The sequence below is a fragment of the Hakea prostrata genome, chromosome 9 (genome assembly GCF_041222555.1).
Source record: "Hakea prostrata isolate BN-2017 chromosome 9, UWA_Hpros_2, whole genome shotgun sequence".
Lineage (NCBI taxonomy): Eukaryota > Viridiplantae > Streptophyta > Magnoliopsida > Proteales > Proteaceae > Hakea > Hakea prostrata.
In genome coordinates, this window is record NC_142608.1 from 25,346,616 (window position 1) to 25,366,489 (window position 19,874).

At 40.0% G+C, this 19,874-nt stretch overlaps 1 protein-coding gene across 1 annotated transcript; it reads left to right on the forward strand.

The window, feature by feature from the left end:
• Positions 1 to 19,025: 19,025 nt before the first annotated feature.
• Positions 19,026 to 19,445, forward strand: LOC149005053 (uncharacterized). Its single transcript, XM_089135785.1, has one exon. It carries the CDS (start codon positions 19,026 to 19,028, stop codon positions 19,443 to 19,445), a length of 420 nt encoding a protein of 139 aa, XP_088991911.1.
• Positions 19,446 to 19,874: the final 429 nt, after the last annotated feature.

Consider the following 19,874-nt stretch of genomic DNA (forward strand, 5'->3'; position numbering starts at 1 on the left):
CACATTTCAAATTATCTTCCAATGATAGCCCAAATACGGAAGATGAAAAGACCAAGATGTCAAGATACCCTTATGCAAGTTTAGTTGGGAGCTTGATGTTTCTAATGGTGTGCACTAGGCCGGATATTGCTCATGCGGTTGGTGTGTTGAGTAGGTTTATGGCAAATCCCGGAAAGAAGCATTGGGAGGCTGCAAAATGGGTGCTTAGATATTTGAGAGGTACAAGTGACTACTCTATCACATTTAGCAAAGGTGGAGAGCAAATTCAAGGCTATGTGGATGCTAGTTATTGTGATGATCATGATAAGGGGAGATCTACAATGAGATATGTCTTCAAGTATGGAAATGGTCCAATAAGTTGGATGTCTAAGCTTCAAGCAACGGTGGCATTATCAATTACCGAAGCAGAATACATGGCGGCAACCGAAGCTTGTAAGGAAGCGGTGTGGCTTCAAGGTTTGATGGGTGAGATTGGCATTGAGTCAAAAGGTATGCATTTGTTTTGTGATAATATGAGTGCAATTTACTTGGCCAAGAACCCGGTACATCACAAGAAGACAAAGCATATATTGGTACAATATCATTACATTCGAGAAGTCATTGAAGACGGAAGGATCCAATTGTTAAAAGTTGGAACAAATGAGAATGTGGCGAATATGCTTACAAAGGTTGTCCAAGGAGAGAAGTTGAATTGGTGTTTATCTTCTCTTGGTTTCAAGAAACATGATTCGACAAGTAAGTGACTTCCATCAAGGTGGAGATTGTTGAGTTTAGTGATGAAAATCACTCTATCTTTGTTTAAATTCAAATTTTGAATTTGGTGGGTCCCACTTAGTGTTAAACATGGGTAGGTGTTTGGTATCATTAAGAGGGCCTTGGGAGAGGTGAATGGAGTGAGAAAAAGAGAGTTTCTAGTGACTTCTAAAGGGGTTTTTGTCCAAAAACGGGATTGGCTTTAGTGAGTCTTCTTCTTCTTGTGGTTTTGCAAGAAAAGAGTTCTCTTTTCTCTTGTATTCTCTCTATTGCAACTCCATTGAAGCTTGAGCTTGGATTGAAGGGTTTTCTTCAAGAGCTTAAGGTGGAAGGGTTTTTTCAAGGAGGTTTGAGTGGTGGTGTGACCGGTTGAGGTAACACTGTATTATTCTCAAATCTTGTACTATTTTGAAGATTAAAATAGTGAAATCCCTCCCCGTGGATGTAGCTAATCTCGAATATTTCGGGTTAGTGAACAACGTAAAATTCTTGCGTGTTGTTTGCATTTCCTTTTCATTCTTGTGGTGGTTTGTTGTTTATTAGCTTTGTGATTGTCTTTCAATTTATATTGCACAAGATCCTTGGTTTATTTGTTCATTTGGGTGATTTGTTTAATCATCCGGTTCCGTGGATTGGGTCTTGTCTTCTACAGATGACATCCAAAAACGGATTAAGTTCACACTTATCGGTTGAGTTATTGATGGTATTAGGATCACTTTGTTTGATCTTTCAAATTTCATCAACCGTGCTATGAAAGAGGAGAATTTTGAAGTTGAGGGCTATCCTCTGTTGAAGGCACGCATGACCGCTTCTATATCACATGCAAGACTAAGAAAACTATGCATCTCATCTTATTTACTCAGCCCTAAAACTTTAAAGGGCATCTCGTTGTCTTTCAAAGAATGGGATTTTTTGAAGCCGGTGGCTTCGATTCCTTTCCATTATGCAATGATGTGGGTTCACATATTGAAATTGCACTGGCAATTTTATGATCATGATATCTTGCATCTTATATTCAGCCAGTAGGGTATGTGTCACACCCCACCCAGTCGGATCCGGTCATACCTGAATGCCCGTTAGGGTGATACACCGCAAGATCTAGGTTCAATGACAAATCCCTACAAAACATGATATAGTATAATTAAATGGACAAGAATAAATCAAGTTTCTCATATAAACTTATCAAAACTGAAATAATGGTTACAATCATCCATTATTTCAAAATAGAAGTATAACATCAGAGTTTTGAAAAGAAAAGAGGGTAGTTTTATTCGTAGCAGAAAAATATACTAAACTAGTTCTTTAATGGAATCCAACCCAAAAGAACAGTCTTGACATTGGCATGAAGCTCCATGTGCGTCCAGTTCTTCTTCGATCACTCCTTCAAGAAGGTATACCAGCAACGAATCCTCCACTTGGAATAAGTCCTCATAACCTGTAGTATAATCTAATAGAAAAAGACATATAAAAGGAATGAGTTTAATAGAACTCAGTGAGGTCAACTCAACATCATATCAGACATTCATTCACGATTTCACACCACACATATAACATGAATATCGATAATGTAATTAATGACAATAATATGATATATGAATGATTATGATATTATGCTCCTAACTCTATCATGAAGTCTCTATGGCAAACACGCATTAAGTCACACACCAATCTTCTTTGGGCGGTCTCATCACTCTTCCCTCACAGCACTCAAGCACGTCTATTAGGTTCTCTGTGGTTGTTGTGTAAAGTCTTGTCAAGCCATGGTTAGGGATTAGGTCACCACTCTCTCACATCACCATTGGTATAAGATCTAGCACGTATTAAGGATAATCCTTGGCCCAATGCAAAGTCATACGGTCTCATACTACATGTGGTATGAATACTTCCCCTATGGCACCAACCAACTCGGTTCAGTATCCAATATCTCCCCTCATGCCTAGTGCCCTGTTGGTTCGATACATTCCTACCTATGATTGAAATCCTCAACGGGAGGCATCTGTTGGACCCCATTCTTTAACCCAGTGGTCATCCACATATAATGGATAGGATGATCTCCATGTCCTCTCATGGATCATTTCACCGGTCTTGAGCGCCCATGATCCCTTATCTATTATATGCAACCCTACATCTCTATGATGATAGTGCGCCTGCTTGATACACAAGACCCAGCCAATAACATCACGGGTTAACCGGTTTAAATACCCCTGCCAAAAGGGTAGTAGTACTCATGAGATCACCTAACCAAACACTTCTAGACATGCCATGGATATGTCAACTAACAATCAGGGAAAGCGCCTAGGGTACCATAGAAATGCGTCCCATACCGCCTCATTTGGTATCCTATGGCAGAAATACCAAAAGGGCATTTCCCATTCCCAATCACAATCTAAGCAATCACATAATGTCACTAGGGCAATGGGTGAACCCACAACCCTAGTTTGCAACATGAAATAAAATGAGAAATTTAATTCAATATCATCCATATATTTTCATAACAATAATTTAAGTAAAAGAAAAACACAATCCATTCAATATCATTCATCTCATACATTCTCATATCACTATTCAAAGATATTGAAAGATAGAAGATATAATCACAAGATAACACTAAAGCAAATCAAGATATTGATAATAAAAATTAATTAACATAATTAAACATACAAGATAAGGTTAAGTATATTCCTCACCTTCCACTTGATTCTTTTCTCCAACGATCAGTAATTCTTTCGCACAAATTAGTGACTAAAGATATATTAACTATTCATGCAAGAGAAATAATTATCACAAATTAAAGTCAATTTGAGTTTCAAAGGATATCCCAAAATCTTCCCACGAAAACCCAAATCTGAAAACTAGGTTAAAAATGGTATCAACCTCACTAGTAAATGGGCTCTAATTCGCCACCAATTTGAAGTCTATAATGAAACAAAACTTTGGGGGAAGTTAATTGGAAGCAAAAGGATCCTACGGTACCTTCAATTTGATCAAATTTGACCCAGCTCAAAAATGCCCAAATTTGGCTCTCCTAAATCACCCGTGGGTAGACCTGGAAACGGACCGGATTCGGCTCGGATACACCAGTATCCGAATCCGAATCCGAATCCGATTAGCAAATCTGCTATCCGAATCCGATTAGCAAATCCGCTATCCGAATCCGAATCCGACAAAAATTTAGAGAAGGCATCCGAATTCGAATCCGAAACTTTATCGGATATCCGATAATAATCCGATCCGATAAAATATCCGATTATTGATTGATAATTGTCACTTTTTTACATTTTTATATTATAAATTTCTAATTTCCGATTACCGAATACCACTATCTGAATCCGATTACCGGTATCCGAATCCGATTATCATCTATTTTTAAGAAAAAAAGTTAAATACTTTACTCTATCTGGATAAAAATTTATCTGGATATTATCCGAATCCGAATCCGGTTGCTTAGCGGACGGATATGGATATTTTCCGGTAAAAAAAATTCGGATATCCATTTATAGGTCTACCCGTGGGTGACCCGGGGAGTCAAATTCCAAAATATTTTGCAAAGGGACAAACCATTACTCCCAAACACAAGGGAACATTAATACAAGAAAAGGAGATCATCCAAGAACCTAATAACCTTCCTTTTCAAGAGAGCCAAATGAAGAGAAAAGAAATAATTCCTAGAACCATGTATAAGAGAAGGATTAAATAAATCTAACCTTTTCTAATATTTTTGCAATGATCCAAGTAACAGAACACATTTGATTGGATGGGAAATACTCTTCTCCTTCCTCTCTCCTTTTCTCCAAGCTTCCGCCTCATTCTAGCCCCCAAAAATGCGTTTACGGATGAGATAAAACATAAATAGGGCTTACAAACCCAAAATTCCAATTTTGCCCCTAAATAGAAAATGGGGTGGGGGGTTGGTTCACCCAAACACCCCAACCCTTCAGCCCATGGTTGGACCCCAAACAAACTCCGATTTTAATGATTTTTGGCTCGTTGGAAAGGTCTTTCGACGACTTTGATTTAATACCTTATTTGTATCAATCGGATTCTCCATCGTTGACCTATGGACGTTTCAAAATCACCCTTTTTACATTATCGTGATTAATCTTCTCTCTTCACTTAAACTCTAGGAGAGTTTTTGAGTCATTACAAGGGTCATCCACCAACATTGGTTCCATTTTAAATCCTTCGGGCTCAAATTGAATGGCCCCCAGTTGTCACCGGCTTGAGGCTCGGGTTCTTGGTCTTGAAACCACGGGTTAAAGGGGTAGAAATCGGGGGGATTTCACAGTATGTTCTAGAACTTGAGATTCCAAAAGGCGATGGTGCTCCTCCTTATGCTCCAGCTGCTAGGCTGGTTATCCCACTCAATTAAGATTTAGTTTCGTTTGTTATCTTTCAAATCTCGGAAGATGAAGCTATAACCATCAGCTTTGCAAATGAGCTCAGACCATCACTCATTTGCTTCTATTGTCTTCGGTTGGGTCACTCAAATAAATCATGCCAATTTCGTCGCATATCTTCAAGCCAACCAAGCTCTTCAACTAAGCCTTTGGGCTTGCAATATAGTATCCCACCCATGTCTATCCCTGCTAAATGCAAGGATTTTGTGAAACACATCAAAGACACTTATGCTCTGCTTCTATCTAGAGTGGATTGTGTGGACCCTTCCATACTAAGTGTCCCTCGCAAGATCATACGGAAACCTTAAAAAGGAGCTTCGTTAAAATTGCTATGCTTTTTCAAACTAAGTATCCTGATATTCTGGAGAGGATTGCACGGAATACGAATGAACATCAACCTCCTAATCCTGTCGCTACTAGTCAAGGTGCTCAACAGGAAGCTGATTTGCATTTTACTATTCATCATCTTAATACTCCTTACACTCTTCTGGAGTACAATCCCTCAAGCTCGCCCAAATCGTCACTAGAAATGATGCATTCTCTCCTACACGTGCACCACCTCCTTCTCCAATTGATGGCACTCCCATGTCACAACCAGTTTCTTTAGAGGACTTGCACGCACTTCTGATGGCTCATTTTCCTTCATCCAGCTCTTCTATGGTCTTGGATAAAGGTAAAAAAATTGATCACTCAACCCTTCTGCCTTGTAAGAGAAAGCTTGAACTGCGAGGTTCTTCCCGTTTAATGCATCGCTAAACTCTCAAGAAATGGGATGGAAGAAGCCTAGAATGGATGTGGCGACATTATCTCTCCAATGTACTGAGGCTCCGATTGTCACATCCTACCCTAATCCACCCAGGGGTTACCCTATCTGGATTACTCGGGGAGTGATACATAGTCCCGCCGATCAAGTTTAGGAACAATCATAGCCACTTAGCACAATAATATAATCAAAAGCAAGAACAATCCTTTGTATTCAAATAATTTAATAATAAAAGTCAATAAAGGATCTCAGAGGGAGCACAAAGGACATCAGAGTGTGGAAAATATACCAATAAAATAAATGACCAACATGCAAAAATGAGATGGAAATTCTCTCTACAACATTAGCGGAAGGTAGATCGAATAAAATTAAGGGTTACAACCGGTTCCCAAAATGACAAGGGAACAAACTAAAATACGGTCTCGACAAATCAAATAAAAAGGTTAAAAAGAAAATGGGACGATATCCCAACACTAGCACACAAGTGCTAAACCGGACTACTCCAGATAAGTCCCAATCTCGGACTAGTAGTCTTTATCAACTTGTACACTGTGACCAGTGTGGTACGAGTCATCAACTTGATCTTCAGAGTGTTGACTGTCATAGTCTACAGTAGTAGTACCTACAGTAGAGTCTAACAAAAGATGTTGCAAAAAGGAGTGAGTTCAAAAGAACTCAGCAAGGCAGTTATTCCATAAAACATAAGCCATATGATATAGACCACAACATGATGCAATATGATATGAAACACATGATGCAAATATGGTTCTAACTGTCACATCCACCCAGCCGGTACCCTATTTGGCATACCCGGGATGTGATCCACAGCCCTGAAGATCCATAGTTCAGGGACCACATAATCCACATCAACGATAATACAATCATGAACAGATAATAATCATAAACTAACAATGAATGATCATGGAATTCAGAAATAAGGTGTCAGACATAATCAGAGTGCGGAAATAAATATCAAATCAGATAAATTAAGAAGGCAGTGGGCGGAATCCACTCCTTCACCAAACGGAAGTGAGGTCAAAATTTAGTTAAGTACAAGTCTCAAGTTATAAAGGTAAGTTAAAGTTATTACAATTCTTCTAAGTATACTGTCACAAAAGAAGGGGTAACTACTCATAAGTCTCCTCCATAATAAATATATCTTCTTCAAAGTTGAGGACCATGGAGACCCAACATGATTGCTCCCATACAACTCCGGGGCTAACCCTGGTACGCCTGGTAATCTTCTTGGGTATGGTCACCGAAGTCTTCAACGTAGCCAGCCTCCGGATGGTAGTATGAGGTATCCGGGTCCGCCTCAGGGAGGGTGCCATCGGAGTAATCACCCGTAGAATAGCCTAACAAAATATTGCAACGAGAAAAGGAATGAGTTCAAAAGAACTCAGCAAGGAAGTTATCCCACCACACATAAACCACAAGATAATCATAAAATGATGCAGATGATATGAGGCATATAATGCAATATGACTTTATTCTAAGTATGTTGGTCATCTATGGTAGACATGCTTTAAGTCATAGCACCATACTTCTTTAGGGAGTCTCAGTCACTCATCACCGGGAGAAATTGGGTCCTGCATCCCTCTCGGACAAATCCATGGTTGGGGTTTCGGTCACCGCTCTCTCACATCACCGTTTGGTCTAAGTATTAGCGCATGTCAGGGTATAGCCTAGCCCAATGAAAGTCATCTACTTAATCATATCATGCCAGTTCCAGATACTTCCATTCCTCCCCTCTTGGGATCCTTTCCGGTATCCTTCACACTAGAGTCACGGATATTACTCACCGGACTCATCAACCCTATTGGTCATCCACAAATGGTAAACGGGAAGCTCTCACGTCCCTCTCACGGATCATTTCACCGGTCTTGAGTGCCCGTGAGCCCAAGTCTAGCCATTTGTAACCCTACCAATAAATGGCCCCTTTCGGGTAACCGTAATGCAATTTATGTCCTCTCACGGAGTGGATACCGGTCTTGAGCGCCCACAAATCCACACTACTACCACGGGTTGTTCGGTCTCAATGCCCTTCCGAATCGGGTCTGATATGATAGGGACATCCTAGCCATACATCTAGACAAATCCTATGCATGTCATTCAATAACCCGGGAAAGCGTCAATGGACACCTTCGGAGAACATCCCATACTATTCCCTCCGATGTCCAAGGACAGAAGCACCAGATAGGGTACCCCTCAATCCCAAGTTATACTTAAGCAATCACATGCCCAAGTTCATCATATCAGTTCACAAGATACAACGTCATAATAAACATTCAATTCATGACATTGACATAAGTCATCATATATTGAAATTGATAAACATGATAAAACATTGGAGTAATATAATGTAAACACAAAGCTACTTGTTAAAAGACATATGTAGCAAGTCTAACACGATAAGAATATGAAATAGAAACTATATTTACTAGGTTAGGAATACCAAGTCAAGATTTCCATATCCTAGGTAATTACATCGATAACTATCCTTACCTTGAATCGGAGAAGAGAATGGTCCAAGATCACAAGCGATGGCCCAAATAGTCTTAAAGTCCTAAACAAGCATATATGAAAGGTTAGAGAAGAAATCGGAACAATCGGAGATCAAACGAATCGAAGCGGGCAAAAGTTGCTGACAAGAACTCTATTGGTCGATACATTTGGTCAATAGTATCGACCAATAGTATCGACCAAATCAATTCCAGGACAGCAAGCTGGCTTTTCGGATTCTTGCCCAGATTTGGTCTTCCGGGTCTCGGATTGACATGAAACTTGGAGGATAGTCTAAGCACAACATGGGGACACTAATTATCAAGAAACTTTCATAATCCAATGGTCCATTTGGAAATCCCCAAATTGACATATTAAGGTTAAGAGTTGTAGATCATGGCATTGGCTATATCTCAATGCAAATTAGGGGAAAACATGGGGGATTAGGTAGGGAATCGTTTAGAAGTAACATGGAGCACATATGCAAGGTATAGATTAGGTTAATCATGAGCTTCATCTCAGATGGTAAATAAAGCAAGTTGGTAAGCAATAAATCATGGAAATGTGTAGTCAATGATCATGAGGTGAATCAATCATAGTCATATCGGTGAAAACATCATTGTATGGGGTTTAGAAGGTTCATGGCAAGGTGTATGCAAGGTTGCAGCACCTTGGCCATGGTCCCAACAGTAAAATAGAGAAAAGATGAGTGAGAAAGTGATTCGGAGAGAGAGTCATACCTTTAAAGTGGAACAAGAAAGTAGGAATGAGTGGTTGACAATGATTGATGAAGAAAATGCTTCACCACTACCAAGGAGGAGTTCTTGGGAGGCTCTCTCACGTTCCCAGATGTTAAAAACGCGAGAATAGGGCTCCGGTCTCGAGGAATAAATAAATAGAAAAGAATATTCCAAGAATCTTTAAATGCGGGCTCAGCGAGACTTGTTGGTCGATACCTTTGGTCGATGGTATCGACCAATAGTATCGACCAAAACAATCTCTGCAGAAATTTTACAGAATAGTTCAGCAACTTTAGGTGCGGACTTGGAGGGCTATACAAGGTCAAATTGCATGGGGTTTTCTCCTACAATTCACTCAAGAGGTCTAGTTTCAGGGAGTACCTTCGGATTATGCACAGGAGTCCGTTTGCTATTTCAACTGTCTCGCTCTTCATCAGTGCGCAGATTCTAACTTAGCACTGGTAATGTGCTCAAGGAAGGAGCAGCATCATCAATGTCCATAAACTGGAATCCCAACATTACGTCATCAACCAGTAGGGCCCATAAGTCCCTCCTACCACCACTTCGGGTCTTTGGACCTACAAACATAACAATGACCGGGTCGGGTCAAGGTTAGGTAAAAGCTGGATTTTACACTAACTCTATGAATGCCAGTCTCTAAGGTAGACATGCTTTAAGTCATAGCACCATACTTCTTTGGGTAGGTCTCGATCACTCAAGCCGGGGAATTGGGTGTTGCATCCCTCGAGACAAATCCATGGCTGGGGTTTCAGTCACCGCTCTCTCACATCACCATTTGGTCTAAGTATTGGCACATGTCACGGTAAAGCCTAGCCCAATGCAAGTCTTCTACTCAGTCATATCATGTCAGATCCAGATATGTCCATTCCTCGCCCCCGACAATCCTTTCCGGTATCCTTCACACTAGAGTCAGCATAGTCCACATAGACGGGAAGCTCTCACGTCCTCTCACGGGTTGGTTACCGGTCTTGAGCGCCCGTGAGCCCAAGTCTAGCTATTTGCAACCCTACCAATAAATGGCCCCTTTCGGGTATCCGTAGTATGGTTTATGTCCTCTCACGGGTTGGTTACCGGTCTTAAGCGCCCATCAAACCATACCCTACCACGGGTCGTTCGGTCTCAATGTCCTTCCGATTCGGGTCTGATACGACAGGGATATCCTAGCCAAACAACTAGACAATCCTATGTATGTCATCCAATAACCCGAGAAAGTGTCGACAGGCATCTTCAGAGAACATCCCATACTATTCCCTCCGATGCCCAAGGACAAAAGCATCAATAGGACACTCCCCAAATCCCAAGTTATACCTAAGCAATCACATACTCAAGTCCCTCATATCGCATACACTTGATACATCGTCATGATAGAAGTTAAATCATAACATCGAAATGATCCATCATTTATACAAGTAGTAAGAATAATAATTCATTATAACAAGAGTATATGAAATCACAATATTGCTGTTCTAAAACATGTATAGCAGTCCTATGATATTCAAAGCAATTAAGAGGCTATGTTCACTAAGTTATAAGCATCAAGACATAAGCACATAGCCTATGTATTTATGGCGATAACCATCCTTACCTTAATCGAGTCTGAAATAATACCAAGAATCACCAAGAATAGCCCAAAAGTCAGTGTTTGTACCCTAGACAACACATAAGCAACATTAGAGAAGAAAACAATCGAATCGGAGGTCAAACGAAGCAAATCGGCCAAGGACAGAGTTGCTGTTCTGCCTTGGTCGACTGGCTGGTCTACTGGTCAGTCGACCAGAGAAAACAGTAACGGGCTGAAATGGAAATTTGGCCCGAAACTGATCTTCCGGTGCTCCGATCGATCCGAAACTTGGAGGGCATGATTATGGCAATATGAGGACACTACACACTATGTTCCAACGGTCCAATTGTGAATACCCAAATTGAAACCCTATGTTCTATATGCTAAACATCAAGTATTGAATTGGAATTGATTACAATTGCAAGAAATGATGGGGAATCAATCAATTAAGGGAATGATAAGAACTAATTTAGAATCATGAATCCATAGTAAATCAGACCTAGCATACATCTAAACATCAGTTTTGAATCAAAGAATAGATTGAAATGAAAGGAATCATGGAGTTGCAATGTAAGCAATCATAAATGAAGTATAGCATAGCAAGAATGAAGTGAGATTAATGGAATTGAAAGGGGAAGCTCATGGCCAAGTGTTTGCAAGGTTGCAGCACTTCAGCCATGGTCCCAAGAGTAGTAATTAATAGGATATTGAGTAGATTAGAAGAAGAGGAAGAGAATCCATACCTTGAAGAAGTGATTGAGATGGAATGTCAATGATTAGAGCCAATAATCTTCACAAACACCAAGAGATGGCATAGGGAATGTCACTCCTCGTTCTCTGGAGTGTCAATGATTAGGGTAGACCTTCATTCACGAGTTCCGAAAAAGGTAGGGTCAAAATGGTCAAGATTTTTGCTATTCTTCGAAGTTAACAACTGCTGGTCGATTGGCTGGTTGACTGGCTGGTCGATTGGCTGGTTGACTGGCCAGTCGACCAGACAAGAACAGCAACTTCGGACAGGGATTCAAAGGGCTCTACAGGGTCAAATTGAGTGGGGTTTTCTCCTACAAGTCAATCAAGATGTCTAGTTTCAGGAATACCTTCGGATCGAGCACGGAAGTTCATTAGGTATTTCAACTAATTCACCCCTCTTCGGTGCACATATTCTCACTAAACACCGACAATGTACCCAAGTAAGGGGTATCATCGTCAATGTCCATGGGTTTCGGGTCAAACACCATGTCTTCCACAAAGAGGGCCCACAAGGACTTCTTCCTTCACTTCGAGACATTGGATCTACTCTAAGGAAAAGGTCGGACATAACCTCCTAAGGCTTTCAAAGATAAAAATACAGAAATCACGGTCTAACATTAAGGTCTAACATTGAACAAGCCTTTCTTTAACCTAAGACAAATAGGATGTCCTGGTTAGCTTTGGGCTGGATTTCACACCGATGGCCAACCCTGAAGCGCCATCTAATGAAAAATGAATGGTTTGATGTTGAACTGTAGGGATTGGGCTGGTCTCCTATTCAAAATGAAATTCATGTCTTAGTTAGAAAATACAGGCCATCTTTTAGAAGTTAAGTCCGGGTTAGTAAATCTCAGCTTGTTTTGTAAAAAGTTAGGTTTCTCCAAGTTATGTCGATGCCTCTTGAAGGTACAGCTGGTGGTCTAGTTTGTTGTTGGAGTGATAATATTGTAGTTGATGTGGTGTGGTTTTCGTCCTAGTGTGTTCACGTTCTTGTTGGAGATTCTAATCAACTATCATATCTGACTTGTGTGTATCTTAGCTCTTATTATCATACTCGGCAGTATCAGTGGCGAACTCTCACTAATATGGCTTCTTTTATTGATAAACCATGGGCAATTGGTGGTGATTGGAATGCTTATTTGGATCGAAATGATCGTCAAGGGGGTCGAGGACTTTCTCCAAATTATTTGCTTCCTTTTCAGACTTTTATACATGACTTGGGTTTGCTTCAAGTTCCACATACAAGTAACAAATTTACTTGGTCTAACAAGCAAAAAGACCCCATGCATCGTATTGAAGGATTTCTGGATAGAGTTTTGTGCAATATGGAGTGGCTAACCCAATTCCCAGAAGCTAATATCGAACATATATCTATAGCCCATTCTAATCATAAGGCATTATTTATCAATTTGAAGCCTAAGGTGAACTTCCTAAACAGACCTTTCTGATTCGAAGCTTTTTGGATTCATGAAGACACTTATGCGGATCTCCTGCACCATTCCCGAAGCATAAAAGTTTATGGGTCTTTTTCTTATGTTCTCAAAAGGAAACTTGCGAGATTTGCATCATCCTTAAAGCTATGGAACAAAACAACAATGAAACGTCTTGAATCCAGAGAGGAAGCTATCAGATCTTCTATTGCAGCCCATGAATCCATTGCCCTGGATGATAGAGATGATAACTGGTATGTGGAGGAAAAGAGGAGGGTGGCCCTTCTTAAATATAATCTCCAGAGTTATTAGAGAAGTGGTGCCAAAAGTCTAGGTTGGACTGGTTACAATTTGGAGACCGCAATACTCACTTTTTGTGTAAAACCCAGCCCTAACCTTGACCCGGAAACCTTGTTATTTGTAGGTCCGATGACCCGAAGTAAAGTAAGAAGTCAGCTTTGGGCCATCCCAGTGGAGGACTTGGTGTCTGACTTTGAATCCATGAAAGTTGATGATGAAGTTCTATTTATGGAAACTGAATCTTGATGAAGATCGGATTAGTTGATGGACTTGGAGTGCTCTCTATCTTGGTTTGAAGGCATTTCTACCTATTAGGTAAGTCACTTGACATGTGTGCAAAACCCCTTTAGGATTGGATTTGATCTGGGTCTTCAATTCCCTGTTTTGGATTTGCTGTCAGCATTGGTCGACTGATTGGTCGACTGGACCAGTCGACCAATCCACTCGACCAATGAGTGCTGTCTTTGGCAAATAGGTTTTTCTTGCTCTATTTAAGTCCAATCTCGAGTCTACTTCATATTTGCTGCCTCCAAACTCTTTGGAACGAACCAAAGACCTCTGCAAGTCATCTCCCTTGCATCCTTGGTGATTTTCTTGACGGATCTTCGTCGAAACTCTTCCTTTTGCATCAAAAGGTATGTCTACACTCTCTTCTTCTCCTCTATCTCTTATTTTCTTTCCTTTTTGAGTTGAGACAGTAGAGGAGATGCTGCATTCTCTGTTGCAAACATCTCTGGACTTGTCTCTCATGATCATCCTAAGGATTAGAGGCTAGAACAAGGATCTTAACCATGATCATTGCAAGCTTTTGAAGGAATCATGATCAAACCATGATCTAATCTTTGTTAAACTTCTGATTTGAATTCTGATCTCCTTGGATCTTCTATATTGATCATGTTAGTAGTTAATTGCTGTGTTTTCTTTTCATGATCCATGATCTATCAATCTCTAGTTGTTCTCTTCTACCATACTATGTGTTCTTCATGAATCATGGTAGTTACATATATGGTAGGTTTTGTTTCCTTATTTAGATTTATGCTTTTAAGCCTATTTCCTTGAAGATCTAAGTATGTTTTCATGATACCTTTACCTGAAGCAATGATCCATCCTCCTATTGTTCTTGTCTTTGATTTCTATTTCGAATTCATCAAGATCCATGGTTGATCTAATTATGGTAACTTTTTGTTTCCTAATTTGGATCTTGATGGCTTGATTGGATTAGTGTTTTGAGGTCCCCTATATGTTAGAATACTACTGATGTAGTTTACTCCTTGATTAGTACCCTTTTGAACCACCAAATTCGGATTTCATATCTTAAAACTCTGTTTTTTTTAGGCTATCGTCTCGCATTGGTCGACTCGATTGGTCGACTGGACCAGTCGACCAATCCACTCGACCAATGAGTACAAAGCAACTCCAGAATTGGTCCGTGTTGGATGTTTTGGTATCTTTTCTGTTAGGGATCTTTCCTAATATGTTGTATACACTTGTTTAGGACCTTCTTCTCAAGTTTGCCAAGATCTTACTTGATTTCTTAGGATTCCTTTGCGAGTTATAAAAGGTAAGGATGGTTATTTCCTTAATTACATAGATAGCATGAATCTAGTTTCTATATTTGAATATCATTGATATGTTTCCTTAATTAGATTCTTACAACGATATACTACTGTTGCATAACTTTGATTACAGTAGCATTGCTTATTCATATTAAATTGATTCATGTATGATTTACTTACCAATTATATACAAGTTGATTGTAATTATTGAATTCTTTCCATATATGAAGTTACCATATATGTGATGATATGAATTGATGCATGTGTATGCTTAAGTATGGTTTGGAAAGGAGAGGTGTCCTTTTGACACTTCTGTCCTTGGACTACTACGGGAATATTATGGGATGTTTCCGGAGATGCCCTCTGGACACCTTCCTAAACTGTTGGATGACATATCTAGGATTATCTAGTAGTGTTTGGCTAGGATGTCCTGTTATGTCAAACCCTAATCGGAGGGGTATTGAGACCGAATGACCCGTGGTAGCAATGGGGATTCATGGGCGCTCAAGACCGGTAACCAACCCGTGAGAGGACATGAATCACATTGTGGGGGCCATTTATTGGTAGGGTTGCATATGGTTAGACTTGGGCTCACGGGCGCTTAAGACCGGTAACCAACCCGTGAGAGGACGTGAGAGCTTCCCGTTTACCATATGTGGATGATCAATAGGGTTGATGAGTCCGTAGTCAGGGACTATGAGGACTCTAGTGTGAAGGATACCGGAAAGGATCGTCGGGGACGAGGAATGGAAGTATCTGGATCCGACTTGATGTAACTAAGTAGAAGACTTGCATTTGGCTAGGTTTTACCCTGACATGCGCCGGTACTTAGACCAATGGTGATGTGAGAGAGTGGTGACCTATACCCCCAGCCATGGAATGTCCCGAGGGATGCCGGACCCATTACCAACTGATGATGAGTGATTGAGACCTTCCTAAAGAAGTACGGTGCTATGACTTAAAGCATGTCTGCCAATAGAGACCAGCATACATAGAGTTAGATTCATTCATTCATTGCTTGTCTCATATCATATTGCATTTATGTTTGTTCTGAAATCCTGCCATTTATGATATTATGGATTTAACTGCCTTATTGAGTTTCTTTGAAACTCATTCCTTTATTGTACAATGTTTGTTAGACTATCCTGCAGGTACTGAGTATTATGACGGTTCCTATGAAGAAGCGCAAGGCGAAGAGGCATATCTCCAGGAAGGTGATTGCGGTTACCACAATTACACTGAAGATCCCGCGAGTGGTTATGCTCCGTACGATGCTTAGTCCGACCATTGAGTGGAAGCGTCCTTGTGCCATTTATGAGATTTACACTTATAAGGATGTTGTCTATAAAGTGGAGAACAATTTAGTTACCCATTGTACTTGCTACTGGGATTAGATTTTGTCTAGTTTATTCTCTTTTAGAGCTACTTTTCCGCTGGTTGTAGAGTGGGATTTTCGCCTCACTTTACTTATCTGTTTGACACTCTGATTATATCTAGTACTCTGATTCATTTATGATTCATTCTTTCCTTATTGGATCTATGGTTTATCTTCCGCACTTTTATTATGATTGTTCATGATTATGTTATTGTTTATGTGGGAGGCTGATTACTCGATACCTGATCTTCGGGCTGTGGATCACACTCTCGGGTATGCCAGATAGGGTACCGGCTGGGAGGATGTGACATTTTGCATCAGAGTACTATGGTTCGCTGAGGCATAAATAAAATCCGACAACTTTCCCATCATGGTTTAACTTTGGTAGAGCATGTTGACATTGCAGCTACTTTTGAAGGTCACTTTAAGCAATTATTCTCCTCGGCCTCACTTACAATCTCAGCCTCCTATTTTGACCCAATTGCAAATAGGGTTTCCGATGAAGACAAATCATGGTTGATTAGGCCTTTCTTTAGTGACGAGATCAAAGCGGTAGTATTTGATATGAATAGTTTGAAATCTCCAGGTCTTGATGGATATCCTGGACTTTTCTATCAAAATGTGAGGGAGTCGATTAAATCTGATATTGAGGGGATGGTAGCTCAATTTTATCATACATATACTTTTACCTTGTCTCATAATGCTACTTTCATTACTCTTATCCCTAAGACCTCAAACCCGCAGGGAGTGGGTGATTTTTGCCCATTTAGCTTGTGCAATTTGAGCTATAAAATCATATCAAAGTTATTGGTAAACCGCTTGAAGCATATTATTCCCAAATTGGTTTCATTCCAGCAAAATGGATTTGTCAAAGGGAGACATATTCAAGACAATATATTAATTGCTCATGAGCTTCTCACAAAAATTCAGAGAGACAAGAAAAGGAAAAAAAAGGTCTTATGGCTATCAAATTAGATATGAGTAAAGCTTATAATCGGCTAGATTGGGAATTTCTTTCTCAAACCTTGATCTCTTATGGTTTCCCCCCCCCCCAAATGGATAGATTGGATATTGTTCTGTGTCAAAACAGTCAAATATTCTTTGTTGGTGAATGGATCCATATCTAGTATTATTACTCCCTCTCGAGGGCTTCGGCAAGGAGATCCGCTATCCCCTTATCTATTTATTCTATGTGTGAAACTTCTTTCTTCTCATCTAGAAATAACGGTAACACAAAAGAAATTACATGGTATTTCTATTGCACAAGGGGGTGAACGCTTATCTCATCTTGCCTTTGCAGATGACCTTATCCTTTTTGGTCACGCCACAAAATCTGAAGCCAGATCCTTTGGCCAAATAATACAGTAGTACTATGCACAATCAGGGTAAGAACTCAATGTTCAAAAACAAGGGCACATTACAGTCCAAGTACCTCAGCAAGCATGAAGAGGATCCTATCCTCACATTTTAACATCACCCCTACATCTGAATTGGACATCTATCTAGGTATTCCTCTATTTTTTGGGAAGTTAAAGAAAAAACACTGTGATACTCTGATAGCGCAGGTGTCTCAACGGCTCCAAGGATGGAAGTCAAAGATGCTTTCTTCTTCTGATAAAGTGATTCTCATTTAGTCTACTCTTGCAGCTTTACCTTCGCATTGTGTGTCTTGTTTCAAACTGCCAACCACCCTTGTGATAGATATTGAAAAATCTATGCGTAACTTCTATTGGTCTAATGGAGACAAACAACATATTCACACTATGGATTGGAGAACTATCTTTGTCCAAAATCTGAAGGTGGACTCAATATTCAAAACCTCCAAGCTTTCAACCTAGCGCTTCTGTCTCGAAAGGCATTGGAACTCTTTCAACAACCTACATCCCTTTGGGGTCATCTTATGATGCACAAATACTGCGGGCACCAATCATTCCTAGAAGTACAACCTCACTCTTTAGATTCCTAGGGATGGAAATCCATTCTCATGGGTAGAGATTTGCTTAAAAAGGGCTTATTTTTACAAGTAGGGAATGGTAATCTCATCAATCCATGGACTTCAAACTGGATCCCTGATAATCTGGAGGAAGTGAGTTGTTTTCCATTTGCTTCCACGGGTCCCTCCATTGTTGCTCAATTAATTGATCAGTGTACCCATACATGGAATCGTGATATCCTTCGAACATGGTGGTCTCGTCCCATTATAGACAAAATCTTGACCATTCAGCTTCTCCAGTTGGATTTACCTAATCACATCATTTGGTAGTGGACAACATCAGGAATCTTCACAGTAAAATCGGCATATAGACTTGCTTGTACTCAATTGAATTCTCAAAGGCTTCCATTTGCGAATTGCATTCCCATGGCTGAAACTTTGGAGACTTCCACTCCACCCAAGGGCCATTCACTTTTTATGGAAGTTATTGCACCAAAAACTACCTACGGCTGATTTACTTTTCCTAAGGGGTTGCTCATGCTCTGAAGATTGTTTGTTCTGTGGTGCGCAGGAATCATCTCCTGATCACATTTCCATTCGTTGTCCGTTTGCAAGACAAGTCTAGGGTGAATTGCATCTTCATGACTTGCTCTCTACTAGCACCATTAGAGAAACAATTCTTCAGCTCCTAAATTCCCCCACCAAGTAGGGATTCCGATGCTAAGACCCTCTAGTCTCTTCTTGCATTATGGCTATATGGAAGGCTTATAAGGCAAATATTTCTGACACTCGCATTCCTCAGCACTCTCAGCTTAGATTCCTGATTTGGAAGGGATTGCAGATCTACAGTACAAAGGCAGATCCATTGATGGGCTAAACAATACCAACGAAAATCATTAAATGGGTACGTCCTAACCCTAATACTATCAAAATCAATGTATATGGCTCCTTTTTTAAGGAGAGAAAAACTTGCTGGTTTTGGTGGAATTGCACGAGATTGCCAGGGAAAGATGATCTTTAGTTTTGGAAGTGGTTCTTCAGCTCATGATGTTCTAACTCTGGAAGCTCTAGCTATGCGCAAAGCTATACAGTGGGCAAAAGATTTCAAATTGCATTATGTAGCCATCGAAAGTGACAATCAAGCACTCATTTCCGTCCTTCATAAAATTATATCGGAGGTCTCATGGAAGATATTTCCTATTATTTCTGATATTCCAAGGATGGGGGATACTTTTGAAAATATTTCCATCACTCATGTGCTTAGGGAAGCTAACTTAGTTGTTGATGCTTTGGCCAAAGAAGGGGCGGTAACACAGGAAGCTTTTTTACATGTACACACCCCTCCTGCTTATGTTAGATAGTTGATGTTGTATGACCTTTTCTCTTTAGGATGTAATCGTGGTTTTTCTTTCTAATGAAGTATTCAAAAAAAAAAAAAAAAAAAGAACCCAAATGGATGAAGAGATTAGAGCTTCATGTCAGATCTATTCAGAATACATATCAAGCTGGAGCTTTTCACCAACCAAATTTGAGAATTATATAAACTTCCATCTCAAGCAATTCTCAAGTGGCTACATCAAACGCCATCTCCTTTCAATTGAGTAGGTTCTGGTTGGTTGAAGATGATACTATGCGGCATTCAAAATCAGCCCTAAAGTGAATGAAGTAGAAGGAACAAAGAAGTAAGGAAATGAGGTTTATTTGTAAACCAGGACGGACCAATATCCAGTTCATTTCTTACAACATTGAGTATGCTTCATTTATCACTGAGCCATGAACAAAAAGTCTCA